This window comes from Notolepis coatsorum (assembly GCF_963971535.1).
Source record: "Notolepis coatsorum genome assembly, chromosome: 8".
NCBI lineage: Eukaryota > Metazoa > Chordata > Actinopteri > Aulopiformes > Paralepididae > Notolepis > Notolepis coatsorum.
This window is the reverse complement of record NC_140172.1, coordinates 126715687-126737335: the sequence shown is the minus strand read 5'-3', so window position 1 is coordinate 126737335 and position 21649 is coordinate 126715687. Positions and strand designations below refer to the sequence as shown.

Sequence of the window (21649 nt, the reverse complement as noted above, 5' to 3'; positions counted from 1 at the left end):
TACATTATAATTGTCTTATTTCACTATGTAAGGAGGTGAATGACACTCACTGAAATGGAACAACAATAAAAAGCTGTATTGTAAATGTTTTAAACCACCTCAACGAACTGTGCCCGCAGAACTGTGCTTACTCCTGCGCCTCGGGCCGAGGGGGTGGACTGGCTGTTGTCCACCGGGACTGTTTCTCCGGAGGACGGAGGGTGAGTTCTGGAACTTATTCATCATTCGAGGTACTTGTGAACAAAATTAGGCACACAAACCCCTTCCACTGTGTGTTGATATACCGACCCCCTGGGAAAAATAGCTCATTCCTCGCTGATTTTGGTGACTTTCCATTATTCGCTTGGACAGGATCCTGTTGATTGGAGACTTTAATATCCATGTAAACAAGAGCTCTGATTGACTTTGCCACTGACTTTTTAAATGTTACGGACTCGTTTCATTTCACCCAGCACATCTCCGGTCCGACGCATTGCAAAGGCAACACGTTAGACCTTGTGTTCACAATCGGGTTAAAAGTCAGCAATGTTAGCACAGAGGAGTTATTGGTGTCCGACCACAGTTGTATTTTGTTTAACCTATCTTTCGATAATGACTTTGTTCCAGTGAAGTGTGTTAAAAGCTCTCTTATTGTCAATAGCACAGCTATAATAGCTTCCTTGCCAGCTATGATAGGAATGTTTTGGTGTCCTCTGTTGATGACGTCAATTCTTTGGTTCACAAATTCAACACACACTGTGCGGCCATTTTAGATGACGTAGCGCCCCTAGCAACACGCAGCGTTCGTCCTGTGAACCCCTCCCCCTGGCTTGACAATAACATCTGTGAGCTCAGGGCCTCAGGCGTAACTGCCGCAGAGCAGAGAGATGCTGGAAAACCTCTAATTTAGAAGTTCATCGTCTATATCTCAAAGAGCTGAGGGCTGAGTTTAATAACTCAGTAAAGTCCGCCAGGGCTGCTTATTTCAGTAATTTAATCTCATCCAACAAGCACAATCCCAGAGTATTATTTAAAACCATTAACCAGGGGTGTAAAAAGTACCCAGAAATTATACTTAAGTGAAAGTATGGGTACCGTCTCAAAATCTGACTCAAGTAAAAGTCAAAGTATCTGGCTAAAAACACACTTGAGTAAAAGTCAAAAAGTCCTACTTTTAAATGTACTTAAGTACTAAAAAGTAAAAGTAATTTTTTTTAAGGGATACACCAGGGGTCTCAAACTCATTCCATCGTGGGCCAAGTTTTCATTTTAACTATACATTGCACCAGGTGAGTTAGTTGAAGAGGTGAGCCAATTAGTGAAATCATCAGCTGGTGTTTAGGCAAGGCTGGAATGAAACCAAGCATACACTCTGCCCACAATGGAATGTGTTAGACCAGTGGTTCTCAAACTTTTTACACCAAGTACCACCTGAGAACGTAGCTGGCTCTCCAAGTACCACCATATGACCGGCGTTAAAATACAGTCTATTCAGCTATGCACAGTTCACGCAGGAGGCAATAAAATGTATTCCTAATACCATTATTTATTGTTAACTTTTGTCAGACACAGCCACAATGTACAAAGGGATAGCACTAGAACTAGCAAACAAATGTACTTAATTCTCTCTCTATCTCTCTCACACAGCAAGCAATTGTCCGTCATTCTCTCTCTCTGACGCACACACAAACACACACACACACACACACAATTTGACCATCACGGTTTGACCATCACGTCTTCATTCAAGGACAAGCTTCAAACAAACAGTGTGTGTGTGTGTGTGTGTGTGTGTGTGTGTGTGTGTGTGTGTGTGTGTGTGTGTGTGTGTGTGTGTGTGTGTGTGTGTGTGTGTGTGTGTGTGTGTGTGTGTGTGTGTGTGTGTGTGTGTGTGTGTGTGTGTGTGTGCGCGCGTGTGGGTCCCTATAATTAAGAACTCAAAACCAGTCGCCATGCTGTGTGAGCGCATGTGTAGGAGTGAGAGAATGTGTGATAGATAGAGAGGCAGTGGGTGTATAGCTCTGTGTGTGTGTGTGTGTCCATCTGTCATTAAGAAGTGATTCCATGGCCTCAGTGATAACACCAGATTAATTGGACGGTTTGCATCAATGCACACCCAGAAGATGTAGGATCTGACACGTCACACACACACACAGTTTGACCATCACGTCTTCATTCAAGGACAAGCTTCAAACAGACACAACCCCCCCCCCCCCCCCCCACACACACACACACACACACACACACACACACACACACACACACACACACACACACACACACACACACACACACACACACACACACACACACACACACACACACACACACACACACACACACACACACACACACACCAGGGACGTGCACAGGACTTTAGAGGGGCAGGTGCTCAAAGGCTGAAAAGGGCACTACACTTGTGTGTATATATTAAGCGAGCGCGTTTAGCGCGCAAGCGAGATTTTTAAGGGCCCTTTTCGGGCGGGGGGCCCCCTTTTTATGCTTTTTGGGGGGTTTTGGTGATCAAATATTGAATATTGAACTATAATAATCAGTGCAGGAGCTCACTTATCCTTGAACACTTTTATCACTGACTTAAAAGGCCCATACATCTCCATAAATGTTCAGGGGGGAGGGAATAAGTGCTTACCCTACAGACCCCAAGAAGTGCTGTATATTCTGTATTGTTTAATATAAATGCATTTTTTATTCCAATCTCGATTTGTATTTGAGATTCCCAAATCCCATCAGACTTGACTTCTTTGTGTCCCTCAATGAGTGTAATATCAGCATTCAACAGCGGTTTCTATCATGATCATCATCACCACCCACGCTATGCATAAAATATATAGGTCCGCGGAGAGGCATGCTGAGGAGGCCGTGCAAACTGCAATGGAATATGGGGCATCTCTCTCTCTTTACCTAATATTTTGATTCTATCCTGACATTTTTCAGTTGGAAGGGCAGTCTATATGCATAACAGTTAAAAAAAAAAAAAAAAAAAAACATTTTTTATTTTTTTTTCAAAAAGGGCACTTTTTTGATGAGGCTCAAAAAGGCAGGTGCTCAGGCACCCCTTGGCCTCTATGTGTGCACGTGCCTGACACACACACACACACACACACACACACACACACACACACACACACACACACAATTATTTTGTTACAAAAACTTAATTCCCTGCATTCTGGTGCAGGGATTTTTGAATGTTTACCCTTTAAATGCCAGTGTTTGTGATGGGCATAAAAAATTATTGTAAAAAAAAAAGAAACATATTCAATACATTTTTGAATGTTTACCCTTTAAATGCCAGTTTGTGTGATGGCATCACAAATTATTGTTAAAAAAAACACAAAAAGTAAAATATTTTCAATATATCAAATGCAAAGTAAATTTTTATGGGGGGATTATTACAGGCTAGGCATGTGTCAATGATTAGCAGCAACACAGATTTTGATGGATTTTTTGTAATGTCAGATTTAACACCAACTCTTTTCAGAAAAGTGGGAGTATTTCATTTTTTATCTGACATTACAAAAAAATCAAAAAAGATAAATGGTTATGATCAGGGTTGAAGTTGAATTAAAGATTTATGACTGTTTAGACTGCACTACTCTCTGTCACAGTGATCTCCTGGTTGTTCCTCACTTAGGTTATCCAACTATTGCGCCGCCGCAACCAGAAACACTGGCCTGGCCTGCTTCTAAGTTCAGTGGCCTGACTGCAAAAAAAATAAAAAATACAAAATGTGCTTTTTTGTAAATGTTTTCAAGTACCACCAGCAGTACCACCAAGTACCACTAGTGGTACGCGTACCACAGTTTGAGAACCACTGTGTTAGACAATGCTGAAATGAAAGAACAGAGGACACTTTTTTTGCATTAAAATTATTTAATGCACTTCTCCATTGAAGGTAAACTAACATCGACTGCATTCACATCACAGCATGAATAATATCACAATATTAAAAACAGAATGGTGTATCCTGAATAATATCACAATATTAACCACAGCATACTGGATTATCCTGAATAATATCACAATATTAAAGGCAGAATACTGGAGTACCCTGAATAATATCACAATATTAAAGACAGAATACTGGAGTACCCTGAATAATATCACAATATTAAAGACAGAATACAATATTAAAGACAGAATACTGGAGTACCCTGAATAATATCACAATATTAACCACAGCATAATGCGGATCTGACTGTCTATTCTTCTGATAGCAGGTGTTTAATCAAAGATCCCCGCTTTCTAGTGTTGCACAAGGACCAATCAGCATGGGTATGGGCGGGTTCATTTTCCATTGATGGGGATTTGATTGGCTGTTTACCTGTGGTCGCAGAATTAATAACGTTAACGTTAGTTCGGCCAGATAAACAATTTAAATATACTAATTAAAATGGTTGGACCTGTGAGATTTGTACTTTGTACTTTGTAGGTCTGCATTTGAAATGTAAGGAGTAAAACGTATGTTTTTTTTCTCTGAAATGTAATGGAGTAAAAGTACAAAGTATACAAACCTAATAATACTCGAGTAAAGTACAAATCCCCCAAAACAGTACTTAAGTATTGTAACAAAGTACAATTACTCAAGTACTTTACACCCCTGCCATTAACACACTTGTCAGCCCCCCCCCCCCCTACACCAGTGCTGTCAAATGAAGACTGTAACCGCTTTCTTACATTTTTTGTCACCAAGGTTGCTAATATAATGGCAAACATCACTCCTTCTCTATCCCCCCTTCCCCTCCATCCCATCACTCAAGCATCCCTGAGCAATTTTTCACCTGTCTCTCTGGATGATCTCACCATTTTAGTCACCTCCATGAATACCTCCTCGAGCCCCCTAGACATCCTTCCTACATCCATGTTCAAGGACGTTTTTTGCTCTGTTGGCCCCAGTCTAGTCACTATTATAAACTCATCCCTAGCCTCTGGTTCTGTCCCAATCTATTTTAAGGAGGCAGTCATACAGCCACTCCTCAAAAAGCCCAACCTAGACCCCACCATCCATAACAACTACAGACCCATCTCCAAGCTGCCTTTTGTATCAAAGGTGTTAGAAAAGGTTGTAGCCGTATATTTTCGGGACCCCCTTTGGCTGTGGGTCTGGTGGCCGTGGGCTCTGACTGGGGGGGGCCGTGGTTGGGGGGTCTCTGCGGGTTGAAGCATTAAAGTGGCGTGGTGCTTTGGCCCGTGGGGGCGCCGGACTCCGGTTCCTTCGGGGTTGGGGTTCGCAGCTGCCGGGCCTGGGGATGGAGGGGGCTCAGGAAGCCTTATACTTTGTGACAGCTTATTTGAACTAGATATGTAGGCAAATGTATATTCTGTCTAATTTATTGTCTGATCATTTTGGTTAGTTTATGTTTTGGATGTCTTTTACGTATTATTGTTATTATTGTGTTGTGAGTTGTGATGTTTCATGTTTGAAAAATGGAAAATAAAAAAAAATTTGATCACAAAAAAAGAAAAGGTTGTAGCCAACCAGGGCCCTGTTTCTCGTACCTGGTTCAACTAAGTCGATCAAGATGTCATTATCCAGATTCAGTTAACCCGATGTTTGAAGCCGGGATTTTCCTGTTCCTCGAAGGTGGATTCAGTCTCGTTAACTCGATTCAGACTTGAGACCCAGGCTAAGTGCGCGCGGCCGCTTCAGGTGAAAAGCCAGCACGTATCGATGGCAGAGATCCTGATTCTCTAACGGCATTGATTGATTAATTGATTTAAAACTTTATTGACAGATTGCAATACGGCTCAATCGCCTCGCCGACAAGTTAAATGCGTTATCTATAGGCTAATTTTAAGTCCCTCATTACCTCAATCAATCAGATTATATTTCTTTAAACTTGCCTGCTGGATTGAATAATCAAATGAGATCTTGCTAGCGAAAATAATTAGTTAAACTGTTATACAGAATTACGATACGGCTCTCTTACCCATTGATTGATGTATAGTCGATCTTTAACTTATCTCCACTGTGGTCTAACGGGTTGTTCTTTTGACTTTCACGCAGACGACCGGGGTTCGAAACCCTAGTCTTTTCCTTCTTTTTGCAATATAGGAATAATTCAATTTGGTGCACGTTGAGAGCTATATAAAGAATGACATCCTCAATGCATGTAGATTTATAATATTTTAACTTAAAACCAGGCTACTTTGGCGTATAATCATTAATATTATATTCAAAAAAATCATATTGGAAACACGGGGTTTCGAACACCGGTCGCTGGGTTGGCAGGCTTGAGCACTACCGCTGCGCCACTGTGCCAGATGGGATAAATTCATTGTTTATACATTAATGAACGAGAGACCCGTGTTTAGAATATTCTTCATTTTGAATGAAGTTTTATTTCTTTATCCTCATTCATTAATGTGACGTCAACGGCTCATTCAATTTCTCAAATCCGTCAAACAGCGCATCTCATCAGACATCTTAATCCCAGTTACAATTAAAATAACCACGTCATAATGTGTACATCGCACCGAGCGAGCGCCACGGTATATATAACGTGCATTATTTAGGACAAAGTGAATTTAGTATCAGCATTTTGGGTCTATTTTACATTTCAAAAGCCCCCTCTGGAAGAATGGAGCACAAAAACGTAATTCAGAATGGTATAATGCAGATCGTAGACTGTGGGAATAATTTCAGGAAACGGGCTGTCACTTTTTTGCGGGGGCGTGGCGATGGTTCAGGCTAACTTGAACTTAAACTCTGCTTTCGACCAGGCTCAAACTTTTGGATCTGTTGTCATGGTGATTTGGAAAATCCAGGTACGGGGAATCGGAAAGTCTGGCTTAAGTCAGACTTACCCGAAAGTTATCCGGCTAACTCAGTTATCCAGGTACGGGGAACGGGGCCCAGCTCACCACCCACATGTCACAAAATAACATCTCTGACTAATTCCAATCTGGTTTCCGCAAACTCCACTCCACTGAATCTGCTCTTCTCAGAGTATCAAATAATCTCTTGATGTTCGCTGACTCTGGCGAATGCTCTGTTCTGGTCCTGTTAGACCTGAGCGCAGCGTTTGACACAGTCAACCACAGCATCCTTTTAGACAGGCTCAGGGCGTGGGTGGGCATCTCTGGGAGGGCTCTAAAATGGTTTAGCTCTTACCTAAAGGAGAGAACGTTCTCTGTGGCTGTGGGTCCTTTTAAATCTGACTCCACCCCCCTCTCATGTGGGGTACCACAGGGATCGGTGCTAGGACCACTCCTTTTTGCCATTTATATGCTTCCTTTAGGCCTCCTCATCAATAAATTCACCGGCATTAAATATCACTGCTATGCAGACGACATACAGCTTGCTCTTTTAAAATTGATAAGTTGGAGAGACTCAGCCTTCTCCAGGAGTGCCTGCTCAGCATTGAGAGTTGGATGGGGAGTAACTTCCTCCAGTTAAATGCTGCAAAAACGGAGGTGCTGATCGTAGCAGCTGAGAAGACTGCAGCTAGAGTGGCCACTCACTTGGGGTCCCTTAAAGACAACATACGCCCCCATCTGAGAAACCTGGGTGTTGTCTTTGACCAGGCCACGAACCTACACAAACATGTCAAAACACTCACACGCACCTGCTTTTTTCACCTCAGAAATATTGCAAAACTACGCACCATCATATCTCACTCTGAATTAGAACTGTCCGTGCATGCTTTTATTTCCTCTAGGCTTGACTACTGCAACTCACTTTTCACCTGTCTCACTAAATCATCCACAGACAAACTACAAATGGTCCAAAATGCTGCAGCCAGGCTACTCACAAGGTCAAAAAAATCATGTCACATCACTCCCATTTTGGCATCCCTGCACTGGCTCCCGGTACACTATAGAATTCACTTCAAAGTCCTCACTTTTACTTTCAGAGCACTTCACGGTCAGGCACCTATCTACATCACTGAACTCATCCATCCCTACACCAACACCCGCTCACTCAGATCTGCCGATCAGCACCTCCTGGTGGTCCCCAGGTCCAGGCTAAAAACAAGGGGTGGTCGAGCTTTCGAGGTGACGGCACCAAGGCTCTGGAATGCTCTCCCCCTGGACCTGCGAACTGCCCCCTCAGAAAACGCTTTTAAAAAAAACTAAAAACACATGTTTAGACAGGCCTTTGGTCATATATAGGCACCATTTTCTGTTCCTATAGTTTTTAATTAGGGACTGATGATTTTATTTAAATTCTTTTATTCTATTATTTTATTTGGTTTCACTGTTTTTAACTTCTGTCTGTTGTTGTTGTCATTTATTTCAGATTTTTGTTTGCGTTTTTTATATACTAGCTGTAGTGTAAAGCACCCTGTGCATTCGTGCTGTGAATGGGTGCTATATAAATAAAGGTCATTCATTCATTCATATCATATAAAACTTGAATTGATGAACGTCATATCTAAGCATCGTCTTTTAATTTACAGCTACAAGTAGTGTGTGTGTGTGTGTGTGTGTGTGTGTGTGTGTGTGTGTGTGTGTGTGTGTGTGTGTGTGTGTGTGTGTGTGTGTGTGTGTGTGTGTGTGTGTGTGTGTGTGTGTGTGTGTGTGTGTGTGTGTGTGTGTGTGTGTGTGTGTGTGTGTGTGTGTGTGTGTGTGTGTGTGTGTGTGTGTGTGTGCATGTTTGTATCTAGGTGTGGAGTCTCTTTTGTCATGTTTTCAGCAACATGTTTGTGATTGATTGCAGTGTTGAAGGAGTCATCAGCTCCACTCCTCCCACCAAACAGTGTGACGGCTGGTTCACTTCTGAGAAGTGGGAGAGCCTCCACTTCAAGTAAGTTCATGCAGACACACTGTTTAATGAGGGACATGGAGGAGGGCACACGCACGCGCGCACACACACACACACACACACACACACACACACACACACACACACACACACACACACACACACACACACACACACCACACACGCACACACACACACACACACACACACACACACTTCCTCTCCCAGTTTCTATCTTAATGGAAACGTTAGTCACCAGCTCGTTGGTTCTGCTGTTTCCTTACTTTCCTGAGAAGTTTCAGAACAGCATGGGGTCAAATCAAGTGTAATGTGTTCCTTTATTAATGCCCTTGTGGAAATTCAAGAAAGAAAGACGTTTCAGTGAAGTAGAATGACATAGTGGAGAAAGATAGAGAAGTTTCAGTGAAGTAGAATAGCATAGTGGAGAAAGATGGAGACGTTTCAGTAAAGTAGAATACCATAGTGGAGAAAGATAGAGAAGTTTCAGTGAAGTAGAATAGCATAGTGGAGAAAGATAGACAAGCAGAACCTTTCAGTAAAGTAGAATAATGTAGTCGAGAAAGATAGAGAAGCAGAACATCTCAGTAAAGTAGAATAGCATAGGGGAGAAAGATAGACGAGCAGAACATTCTGTAGAGTGATTATGACTGTAGAGATGCTCTTATAACACCAAGGCGTTCACTGCAATTTTACGAGCATCTCCACAGTCATATGGTTCTGCTAAATGTGCTGCTTTCCTGTCTTATCCATAGCATAATATGTCATTATACAGTGATTCATGAAAGTTCAAGCTTTCAGATTTTTTATGGATAATCAGAAAGTGTCCCTATTGTTGAATAGTGTGACTTGTCGCTGGAGAATAACGTTTCAATAAAGGTTTAGCCTATGCTTATAAACATTAAAAATTTAAACAAAACATATAGTGAAAAATGTGAATGTGGCCACTATAGTGATCAGGGTCATTGAATCCTTGTGGCAATTGAATTACAGTTCAAGCAATGAAATGATGTGGATGAAAAAATAGCAATTCTTATAGGGACTGCTACCTTATTTAGCTCATCCAAAACTCTGCAGCCGACTGCTAACCAAAACCAAAAAGAGAGAGCACATTAGTCCAGTCGTAGCTGCTTTACACTGGCTTCCTGTAACATTTAGAATTGACTTCAAGGTCCTTCTCCTTACATACAAAGCCCTAAATGGACAGGGACCTAGCTATATCGCCAACACTCTAACCTGTAACCAATGTTTTATATGCCTGCACTTTATGCTCATCTTATGTCTGTATTTTTTACTGCTGTGAAGCACTTTGAACTGCAATTTCTCTATGAAAGGTGCTATACAAATACAGTTTATTATTATTATTATTATTATTATTATTATTATTATTATTATTATTATTATTATTATTATTATTATTATTATTATTATTATTATTATTATTATTATTATTATTATTATTATTATTATTATTATTATTATTATTATTATTATTATTATTATTATATTATTATTATTATTATTATTATTATTATTTAATTGAGCTGTAATTAACATAACACAATAATTCAATGTCAGTGTCCCTGATGACATCACTAGTGGCCACATTCAAACTCATTTACTCTCTAGTGTCAAACATAATTTCCCCATGCCGAAATGACAACACGCACGAGAGGTCTATGCTGTACTCCACACTGTGCTTGAGGAAGTAAGTCGACCTGCATCCTAGAATCCCTTTGAGATGCATGGGAACCACCTAATAGCTACCGCACTCACCACCACTGTATTCTATATAAGGTTGGTTTGGCCTCACTGGCTGACAGACAAATCCATATCTGTATATTTATGAAGCCCTACTCTGTATATTACCACCTTATATCATCTATGCTGCTCTGGAACACCGGTCCATACTTAACACATTGGCGGCCACTGGGATGCGGCTAATATCACTCTAGACGAGCAGCATATGTAAACAGACTTGGGGCTGTTTGTAGAGCTAAATCTATACTTTATAGTATTGCTATCTGTCCATTCTCATTGTCAATTGAGACCATAAACCGTCCCTTCAAAATGGCTTAAAGAAAAAAGAATTCATCAATACGTTCTCATTTTATAGCGCCGTGAATATAAGCGTTATACGGGATTCCGGCTAGGATATTTCCTGGAAGGCGAGATAAAGGGCTAATAGCTACTAACGTTATATCCAATGGCATTTCCGTTATACATAAGCTACAGTTAAAACTCAAACTGCATATGATAGGCACGATCCTCAAGCATGTATGCATGAAAGGGGGGGGGGGGGGGGGGGGGGGACGTTGTTTCTTATTATTGATTACCAATAACCGTGTTCGTCTAAGTAGCCACATACGCTGATCGCCTGGTTGAGTATCATAACAAGGCCCGATCGGGCTGAAATTTACGTGAAAAAGATCTTACCATGAGCCGGTTGGATCCCCCTGAGCATTTCCCCGTTATCGATCACCATCTGGTAGATCGATATGTCCATTGGCTGATGATAAATCCCCTTATTGCATAGTGAAATCCGCGATCCAAAACGTATTCCAAGCTACACGCTGCACATCCAGAATCCAGCTAACTGGAAACTCCATTGAAAGTAAAAAAAAATAATGCACCGTTCAGCCACAGGGCACACTGCATTATCGCGACAGCGCCCCTAAGAGGATCTGGCCGGTAATGCACTTTGTCGAATTCAAAGAGTAGGGTATATCTGCAGTGCCGCTCGGCGACCTTGAATAGGTTATTAAAATGGAATAAAAGCCAAAACAACTTGCCACGGATATATCCGTCCTTCGGTCCTTTAAGCATGGAATCGAAACACGGATATATCCGTTCTTGGGCGGGATTGTGTTAATGCACTCCAGTCATTATTGTCTAGTTCAGGGGTCAGCAACCTTTACTAAAGAGCCAATTTTCCCCCGTCCCACAAAATAAAATGCTCAGGGAGCCGCACAACATATTTACCCTTAAAATGAAGATAACACAGTGTATAACGTTTTATATATCCCCAAGCATACCCCACATTTAGCATAAAACGCCTGACAATTGCATACCCAAAGTAATTTGCGATTTATTATACTTTATACTTATAGCACACAGTTTGTTGCATTACTGGGATTATAAAGCAACAAAAAGAAAAAAATTGACTTTTTAATTGCTGTTTTTACCTGTTTTTACCAAAGTAAAACCTCAAACTCTTATGAAGAGGAGAAAAACAACTGGCTGTGTAGACCTATTTTTTAATAAAACACAGAAGAGGAGACAAAACACTGGTGTCTGTAGACCGACTTTGAAATAAAACCCTGAACTATTCAGGTATATTTGAGTCCTTCCCTTATTTGTGGAACATTTATAAAATAGAAATTGTCCACTTTGAAAAAATAATACCATGTGTAGACCTACTTTGAAATAACACACAGAAAAGGAGAAAAAACACTGGCATCTGTAGACATTGCATTACTGGGATTATAAAGCAACAAAAAGAAAAAATTTGACTTTTTAATTGCTGTTTTTACCTGTTTTTACCAAAGGAAAACCTCAAACTCTTATGAAGAGGAGAAAAACAACTGGCTGTGTAGACCTATTTTTTAATAAAACACAGAAGAGGAGACAAAACACTGGTGTCTGTAGACCGACTTTGAAATAAAACCCTGAACTATTCAGGTATATTTGAGTCCTTCCCTTATTTGTGGAACATTTATAAAATAGAAAGTAAACCTCAAACTCTTATGAAGAGGAGAAAAACAACTGGCTGTGGAACTGGTTGTGGAACATTTATAAAATAGAAATTGTCCACTTTGAAAAAAGAATACCATGTGTAGACCTACTTTGAAATAACACACAGAAAAGGAGAAAAAACACTGGCATCTGTAGACCTACTTTGAAATAAAACCCTGAACTATGCAGCTCTATTAGAGTCCTTCCCTTATTTGTGGAAAATCTATAAAATAAAAAGTAACATTTTCATTGTTCGCAAATTTCTCACCACATATCAGGCATACAGGTAAGCCTTTTGTTGACTAAATATCTTAGTTGATGAAATATTTTTTCATTTCAGTGTCACAGTATGACATCGATCTCAAAAAAAAAAATTATAATTTTTTTTTTTTGGGCCAGGGAGCCACAGCTGATTGGCTAAAGAGCCGCATGCGGCCTCGAGGCCGCAGGTTGCCGACCCCTGGTCTAGTTCTTCAAGTTCCCGGTGCGAGAACTAATCTAGGAAGGACTGCTTTTTGTTTTGATGCAGCCTAATCATGGAATCTCTCTCCGTCCTATACATCGACTTGTAATTGCTTTCTCTGATGTGATATTGCACATGAGCTGTATTTATGTTTGACTGTGTGTTGGTGATTGATTTATTATATGTTTCTTACCGCCATTGAAAATGACGTCCTCAATGACCGCGGTCACCTCCTTCCATGACTCCAGAGTTTAGATAAAGTGTGAAATATGGTGATTGATAACCCCCCCCCCCCCCCCCCCTGTTGTTCTTGTGTGACTGTAGGCCAGTACAGAGAGACTCAAAAGGAGGTTCTATCCCCGGTTGCTCAATGTGGACTCACTGTAACATTAACTCATCCATTCTACATTCACTGCACAGAACATCCACATGCACACACTCACTTTAAACATTCATTCACTTTAGACACTTTAAACACTTTTGAAACATTACACCATATGTTATCTATTTATTTATTCTTACAAATTTGCACTACCTCTCTACCTCATTTTTGCATTTAGTTTTTTTTGCATTTTGTACATTTTAGTTTTGTATATTGTATACTACTGTATGTTGTACTCTTTTACTTTTTTTTACTGTATGAAGCACAATCTTAGGAGGGTCATGCAGAACCAAGCATTTCACTATAATGTACATTATACATTCGTACCAATATGTGACAAATAAAACAGAACTTGAACTTGAACTTTAATTATTCCTTTTCTGTCTTCTCATCAGTGTGAGCAGAAATCTTCAGCTCTTCCTGCAGTTGAAGAATGTATTCTGTAAACCATACTTGTCTGAATACCCCTTGCCTTATGGAGTTAAGGGCAGTGGTAAGCCTCATGTTCAGCTCTCCCCAGCGCATAGAAAATATTCTGATAGCCATTGTATTCATGTTTTCACACATGCTAGATTGATAGTGCATTTTATATCATATACTCCTGCACAATGTCTTCATTTCACTGTTTATATACATATCCAGCTGGTGTGTGTCAAGGACTGTCCTTAACTGAAGAAGTTCTTAGTTAATAGTCATAACTGATTAGTTGACTTAATAAAGCCAATCTATGAAATTGTTTCCCACATGATGCAATCATGCAGAACAGCCTATGTTGATGTAGTGCTTATCTTGTGTGTATTGAGCCGTACTGCAATATGTTAATAACGTTTTCAATCAATCAATCAGATGGGGGCTTATCATTTAAAAAATATATACAAAACAAAACCAGACTAATTATCTGTGTTGATGAGATAATGATGGTGTCTTTACAGAGTTTCTCCTCATGAATGCATTGGCTGCCATTGCAAGTTATGACATGCCTGAGAACATACGAAAGTAAGCCAAGATGTTGCAATAAAATAACAATAACATGATAAATATATTAACAATTTCCTAATCAGGATTTGATATTATGTGTGAATCCTTAAAGGGATAGTTCAGATTTCTGGACATTAAGTGGCATGGTTGCTAGTAGTGTTGTTGATGTAATTCCATTAGCTGACTCACTGAGTCCCTTGGTCGGATGTCTGGCCCGTCGCTCGTTTCTGAGCGGACCAGGAAACACCAGGCAAAATAAATGGGGTCACGAGACAACAAATAACATGTCGGCAAAAGCTTCAATCATCAACAACAAAAAATGGGCTTAATATAATTAAGATATGCTGTGATCGGTTCCAATTCTGATCTGTCTGATCCGATTGGGACATTCCTAGTTCCAACACATCGTGACGCTCTGAAGACTTGTTGATGATTGAAGCTTTTGCCTGCATGTAAAATCTTTTTGAATTTTTTTATTTAACCTTTATTTAACCAGGCAGGTCAATTAAGAACAAATTCTTATTTTCAGTGACGGCCTGGTGAGAGGAAAAAAGGTCCCCTCGAAAAGGGTAACAGAGAAAGGGAACAATTAAAAAAAAGAATAATAATACAAATAAAATAAAATAGAAGAGAGACAGATGGTACAAACATCACAGAGGTACTAGTTAAAACACACATCAAACAAACAACCAAATTAAATTACATACATGATACATAATGAATGAATGAATGAATGAATGAATGAATGAATGAATGAATGAATGAATGAATGAATGAATGAATGAATGAATTTATTCACACACACACACACACACACACACACACACACACACACATACACACACACACACACACACACACACACACGATATATTACATATACATATCTTCATGTGAAAACATCGTGGAGATTGTGTGCGTGTGCCAGGTCTCCCAAGAAGCTATTTAAAGCTTTTGGAGGGAGCCTGATCACAAATATAAACAAAATATAAACAAACAAAAACATACAACGTGGGTACTGGGTAGGCTTACACACCTACCTACTAACAAACATACAACATAGATACACATACATGAAGCAGAACAGTGAAATTGCAGTTAAAAGGCTGCATAACAGGTGTGTAATATATAGAGAGGAGAAGGGGAATCAACATTCAACAGTCAGCTAGGGACTGGTGCAGGAGGCTGGAGAGGTATTAAGGTGTGTTTCCTAGAAGAGTCTTGTAAATAAGTGGAAGCCAGTGAGGAAGTCGCCTGGTGTGGAGGGAGGACCAGCCGATCAGTTTAAATACAGTTCACAATGGTGGGTGGAAAAAGGTGCGCCAGTGGCCAAACGGATGGCTGAGTGGTGGAGAACATCAAGCCTGTTAAGGGCACACTTGGAGGCCATTTTATAGATGACATCACGATAATCAAACATGGGGAGTATGGTCATCTTCACCAGAGTGTGTGAAAGAAGCCTTGTCACGAAGTCTGGCCTTAACTTTGGCCTGCAGGTTATTGATGTGAGAAGTGAAAGAAAGTGAGGAGTCCAGCCAGAGACCAAGGGATTTGTTGGAGCTGGCAAACAGGTGATCTTGTGGGGGCAGGTGACATTGTGTTTCTGATCAAATAACATACATTTAGTCTTCTTGGAGTTGAGACACAGATGAAGTGTGAAAATACCTTGAGTTGGAGGGTGCATGCAGCGGATTGGAGTGAAGGGCCAGTTGAGTAAATTATGGTATCATCAGCATAGAGGTGACACCAGGTGTATCCAGGAGGCACCGATAGCCTTGGCCACATCGTTTATGTAGATGGAGAACAAGGTTGGGCCCAAGATGGAACCTTGAGGCACACCCTTAGAGATGTTGAGAGGATCTGACACAACGTCTTCTGACTTCACTCGCTGTGCACGGTTATTAAGATAGCTGGCAAACCAATTACTGCAATTCTTGGACAGGCCAATGCTAGAGAGTCTATGCAAGAGGATCGTATGGTCTACTGAATCGAAGGCCTTGGCCAGGTCAATGAAGGAAGCTATGCAGACATGTTTATTATCCATGGCAGTGATGATGTCATTGAGGACCTTCAGGGTAGCGGTGATGCATCCATGGCCAGTTCTGAACCCAGACTGCAGATCTAATAGGATATGGTTGGAGTCAATGAAGTGGGTTAGCTGTTTGTAAACTAATCTCTCTAAGACTTTGGCCAGGCAAGGAAGGATGGATATACTGTAGGCCTGTAGCAGTTGAGGTCAGAGCCCCCTTTGAAAAGGGGAAAGATCGTGGCAGATTTCCAGTCAGAAGGGAAAACAGACGAATGGACAAGTTAAACAAGTATGTAATGGGGGCAGCAATAATGTGACCAGCTACTTTTAAAAACATGGGGTCAAGGGGCAGTCAGGTGGCGTAGCGGAGATTGTGCTCGTCACCAATGCAAGAGGCTGCGGTCTCGACTCCCGGAGAGTCAGCATTGCCTTGGCTCGGGCTGATCGCTATACTAACTCGTTTGGCTGAGTTAGGGGGAGGGGAGCCATGGGTGGGTCCTGGGCGTTGTGGACAGCGATCCCTACAGTTCGGTCGGGGCGCCTGCTCAGCGAAGGTAGGATCTGGTGAGAGGTAGTGCGGCCTCCCACACATTACACTCTCCCAGTGAGAATCTGCGCTGCCAGGCTGGCTGCACATGCGTCGGAGGAAAGCATGTGACAGTCTCCGGCCTCTCGGACCAACAGTAGGGGAAAGTGCGCAACAACCAGGAAGGGGGTTGGGAATTGGCATAACGACTAACAGTGGGATGGGAGAAAAATCGGAAAAAGAAGGAGGGGAAAAAAGATAATAAAAAAAATAATAATAATAAAACATGGGGTCAAACCTGTCAGAGCCGGCAGATTTATTTGCATCCAGCTTGATGAGTTCTTCCAAAACGTCTGAGGCAGAAACGGATAGAAGGGAGAAGCCGACATAACTGGATGAGAGGAGAGGTGTGTGATGGAGCAATGTTGGGGACCGGAAGGCTTGCGATGAATTCACAAAATGTTGGTTGAAGAGCGAAACCATACATGATTTATCAGTGAAGATTGTGTCGCCAAACTTCATGGAGGCGGGTAGGTGAGGGGAAGTGAGTTTATTTTCCATAGGCTTGACTGTTTTCCAGAACTTCTTGGGGTCAGTGCCCCAGGATGAGAATTCCTCCTTAAAATATTTGATTTTAGCTGACCTAATTGCCTGTGTGGATGTATTGCCTGAACAGGAGACTGAGAGGACCTGGCTCTCTGCCATAAGGTGTTTTTATGACGGATAAAGTCAGCCAGGTCAGGGGAGAACCAGGGGCTATAGCGATTCTTGGTCCGGAATCTTTTCAGTAAAGATGTGGATTAACACTTTCTTGTCTCATGAGCAAATTTTTTGCCTTTCTGATGCTTCTTGGTTCACTCGGAACCAGGCAGCGGGCTAGAACTCCGACCATGGGACTCAGTGAGTAAGCTAATGGCATTGCCATAAACTACATTACTAGCAAGTATTCCGTACCGATTAAAGTCCAAAAATCTGAACTATACCTTTAACCTGCATTCCCATAGTTAAAGGGGCACTTCACCAAAAAACACATAGTTTTGCACACAATCTCAGACATTCTTTTTAATTTGACTGTTACTGAGAGTTAATGAGTTTGAACATGTCCTCCAGTGTAAGCAGACACCGACGCATGGATTCAGTGTCTTCCGATGAAATCACTGGGGGACTATTCAAACGTATTGAAATTCTCAATAACCCAAACTGAATTAATGTGTGCAAAACCGTTTACAGTTTTGGGAGATGCGTTGGCTTGTTTTGGTAAAATGCCCATTTATCTTAATACAATTATTATAATTGACAAAATTCATACTTTACTCACAACTAGCATTTACACCTTGTGCCGTCTACTGCTTACTTGTCCTTCTTCTACCTGTAGCATGCCGTGCAGAACCTGCGTCGTCATTGGCAACGGGTTTAACATAAAAAACACCTCCCTCGGAAGTGTCATCGACGGATACGACATAGTCATCAGGTATCGGGATTTTCAATTCACTCTACAGGTAACATATTTGAAATAACGTTGTACAGGGCGGCTGGGTGGCGCAGCGGACATTGTGCTCGTCACCAACGCATGAGACACCGGTATCGAATCCGGCTGTCGGCGTTGCCTCCGGCTTGGGCCGGCCGTCATACTAAACTCAATTGGCAGAGTTAGCGGGTGGGAAGTCGATGGGTGGTAATCTGGACGTTGTCAACAGCGACTCCTACAGGTCGGTTGGGGTGCCTGCACAGCAGAGACAGGAAAATGGCGGGGGCAGGGGTGAGCCCTTCTACACGTTACTCCTCGCCAAATGAGAGTCCGCGCTGGCAGGTGAAAAGATGCGACTGGCTGCCTACACATGTATCGGAGGGGACATGCAATGGGCTTCTATCCTCCCTACAACCGGCCAGTGGGGGGCACATGCGAGCAACGATCAAGACAGGGGAGGGGAGAATTGGCACGGCTAAATTGGGATGGGAGAAAAATAGAAAAAGAGGAGAAAAAGTGGATAAAAAAAAAGAAATAACGTTGTAGTTCAAGTTCAAGTTTCAAGTTTCAAGTTCAAGTTGTACAGTCAGGGACTGATTTCCTACGCTCATGCCTACAGGTTGAACGACGCTCCGGTCCGTGGCTACGAGGGCGACGTAGGGAAGAAGACCACCGTGCGTCTCTTCTATCCGGAGTCTGCCCCGCCTCACCCGGAGAGGGACAGCGACACCCTCATGATCCTGGTGCCCTTCAAAGTGCAGGACGTAAACTGGATCAAACAGATCCTCTACAAGGAGAAGACGGTGTGTGCTCTGCTGCTTTATATCTTGTGCTGCTCTTTGGAAACCAAGTCGGTCCATGATGGTTGATTGACAAGTACAGCCTATGGTACGTTCAAATATGACGCAAAGCTAAATTTAGAGGCGGTGCAAAGGCATACAATGGCAATTAAAACACACAAACGGATGCAGCGTCACTCCTTTTTGTAAATGTCAACAACAAGCTGCCACTGTTGAGACCAAACGCACCAGCATGTCTTCACGCCAGTTTTGCTAGTTATCAGCTGTCAGAGACAGAATTTTACTTCACGTCGTATCTGAACGCACAGTTAGTTGATATACTCACTTGATAGTTTCTCAACAAGATAGGAAGCATGTTGGTCAGTCATCCCTACGAACACGATTGGCAGTGTTCACAGGTGGGAAGCCGGTGAAGTGGCGACTCCTACTGGTCAGCAGGGAGGAGATCTGGGGGAGATAGCGCAAACCTCTGCGCCTGTTATGCTCTCCCAGTAAAACTCCTCACTGTCAAGTTAAAAGAAGTGGCTCGTGACTCCACATGTATCGGAGGAGGCAAGTGTTAGTCTACACCCTCCCCAGACCGACAGCGCAACCACCAGGAAGGGAATTGGCATACCGATTAAATTGGGCCTGGCCTGCTCTCAGACTGTGTCATCCACCATGGCCTTATAATTGACGAGATTAGCTCTGGATAGATAGACAGACACACACAGACACACACACGCGCAACTGAACGCATAATCCCCCCCAGGCTACCTCTTGGTGGAGATAATGAATGAGTGTGTGGAATATGTTACATTAGCAGGTCATATCAGTGATTTTGACAACCATGGCACAGCGGGAATTCTGAGTTGGGCTCAGTCTCAGGAGGCAGCTATTGGCTGTAGTTCACTGTGATGCCGGGAAGAATCACCCTTCAAAGGGCAAACAGTAACAACTGTGTGGGTAGTACTGTAAAACCTGGAAAAGTAACTTCAAAGTTCTCCTCTCAAAAGTACCGTTGGTACAAACGTGTACTATCTACTTTTGTACACATAATATTATTGGCGAGACAGGAGATCAACTTTGAAGTTATTTTACTTCTACTATTGTTTTACTGCCCACATAGTTACTGCTGTTTGCCTTTTGAATGGCAGAAATAATCACTACTGACAGAATGTCCTTGGGTTCTTGTGTTCTCTATACTCAGGCCTCTTGGCGCAGCCCGCTTAGATAAGATGATATTTGTACACCATTCAAGAGATACTGAATGGAGGGTACTACGCTGTTACTAATGGTCCTCTTGGTATGGAAAATACTCAGAATACATGGGAAAACATAAAGTGGCCGATACTATTTCAGACTTCTCTTCCTATATGACAGAATACTCATTCAGAATAGTGTTTGATTTGAAAACATGCCTAGTCGGGTTCTGCTGAATACAGTGTATATCAGGTATGGATGTGATGAAATAATTTCAAAACAAAATTGCACAATAGAAAGGACTGTTTGCGGTGTCTGTTGCAATCTATTGCCTTATCTGCTAGGCTAACCGGCCATGTCCGCTTCCATTCATTTTTCGATTCAACAATGAAACATTTTCAGTTCAATGTTGGCATTATGTTGGTGGGGATCATAGTCTGTTCATACTCCTGACCACCTGTGGATAGAAGCTGTGTACACAATGTCATAATACAAATTAATTCCCAGGCACCACTTGCAAAGAGGCAGGTGTGGACTGGAGCAGATTTCTTCCAGTGGCCAGTCCACTATTGTCTATAAGAAAGGCCCATTCAGCCTGAATAGACACTGTATTCTTACATGTAGCCCAGTATACTATAAACAATAGGTGTATAAAAGGTATTGTACTCTGTGTGTGTGTGTGTGTGTGTGTGTGTGTGTGTGTGTGTGTGTGTGTGTGTGTGTGTGTGTGTGTGTGTGTGTGTGTGTGTGTGTGTGTGTGTGTGTGTGTGTGTGTGTGTGTGTGTGTGTGTGTGTGTGTGTGTGTGTGTGTGTGTGTGTGTGTGTGTGTGTGTGTGTGTGTGTGTGTGTGTGTGTGTGTGTGTGTGCAAGGAGGGTTCTGCTTAGCATGAAGCAGTCTGAGATCAGGCAGCACTGGTGTGGACTCAGACTACAGGAAAAGCTAGCTTGTTTGGAGTTTGCTGACCACTCAGTCTCACACTCAGTGTATAAGAACGCCGCTGTTGATGAGGATGTTTTAAAATGTACCATCACAGCAAGACTGCAGGTATTACCCACTCAATACAATCTGTCCACTTGGTATCCTCAAACTCACAGTCCATTCTGTTTAAACCATCAATATTCACAACACCTAGAATCCAAATTCCTCAGAGACTCAGCAGCCGCCATCACCCCAATCATCACACACATAATAAACCTCTCCATAAAACAGGGACACGTCCCCAAGGACTTCAAAATTGCGAGGGTGACCCCTCTGCACAAAAAGGGCAGCAAATTAGACCCAGGCAACTACCGCCCTGTTTCTATTCTCACCTCCATCTCGAAAGTCATGGAAAAAATAGTCTACGAACAGGTCGAAAAGT

At 42.0% G+C, this 21649-nt stretch overlaps 1 protein-coding gene across 1 annotated transcript in view; it reads left to right on the top strand.

The window, feature by feature from the left end:
* The window catches only part of LOC311233552 (CMP-N-acetylneuraminate-beta-galactosamide-alpha-2,3-sialyltransferase 4-like), an 81186-nt gene that overhangs the window by 33226 nt on the left and 26311 nt on the right, over window positions 1–21649 (top strand). The window contains exons 3-8 of the mRNA XM_084320520.1: window positions 120–200; window positions 8663–8749; window positions 13701–13798; window positions 14238–14301; window positions 18214–18309; window positions 18926–19109. Coding sequence (XP_084176646.1) covers window positions 120–200; window positions 8663–8749; window positions 13701–13798; window positions 14238–14301; window positions 18214–18309; window positions 18926–19109 — 610 coding nt within the window. The remainder of the gene's footprint in view (window positions 1–119; window positions 201–8662; window positions 8750–13700; window positions 13799–14237; window positions 14302–18213; window positions 18310–18925; window positions 19110–21649) is intronic.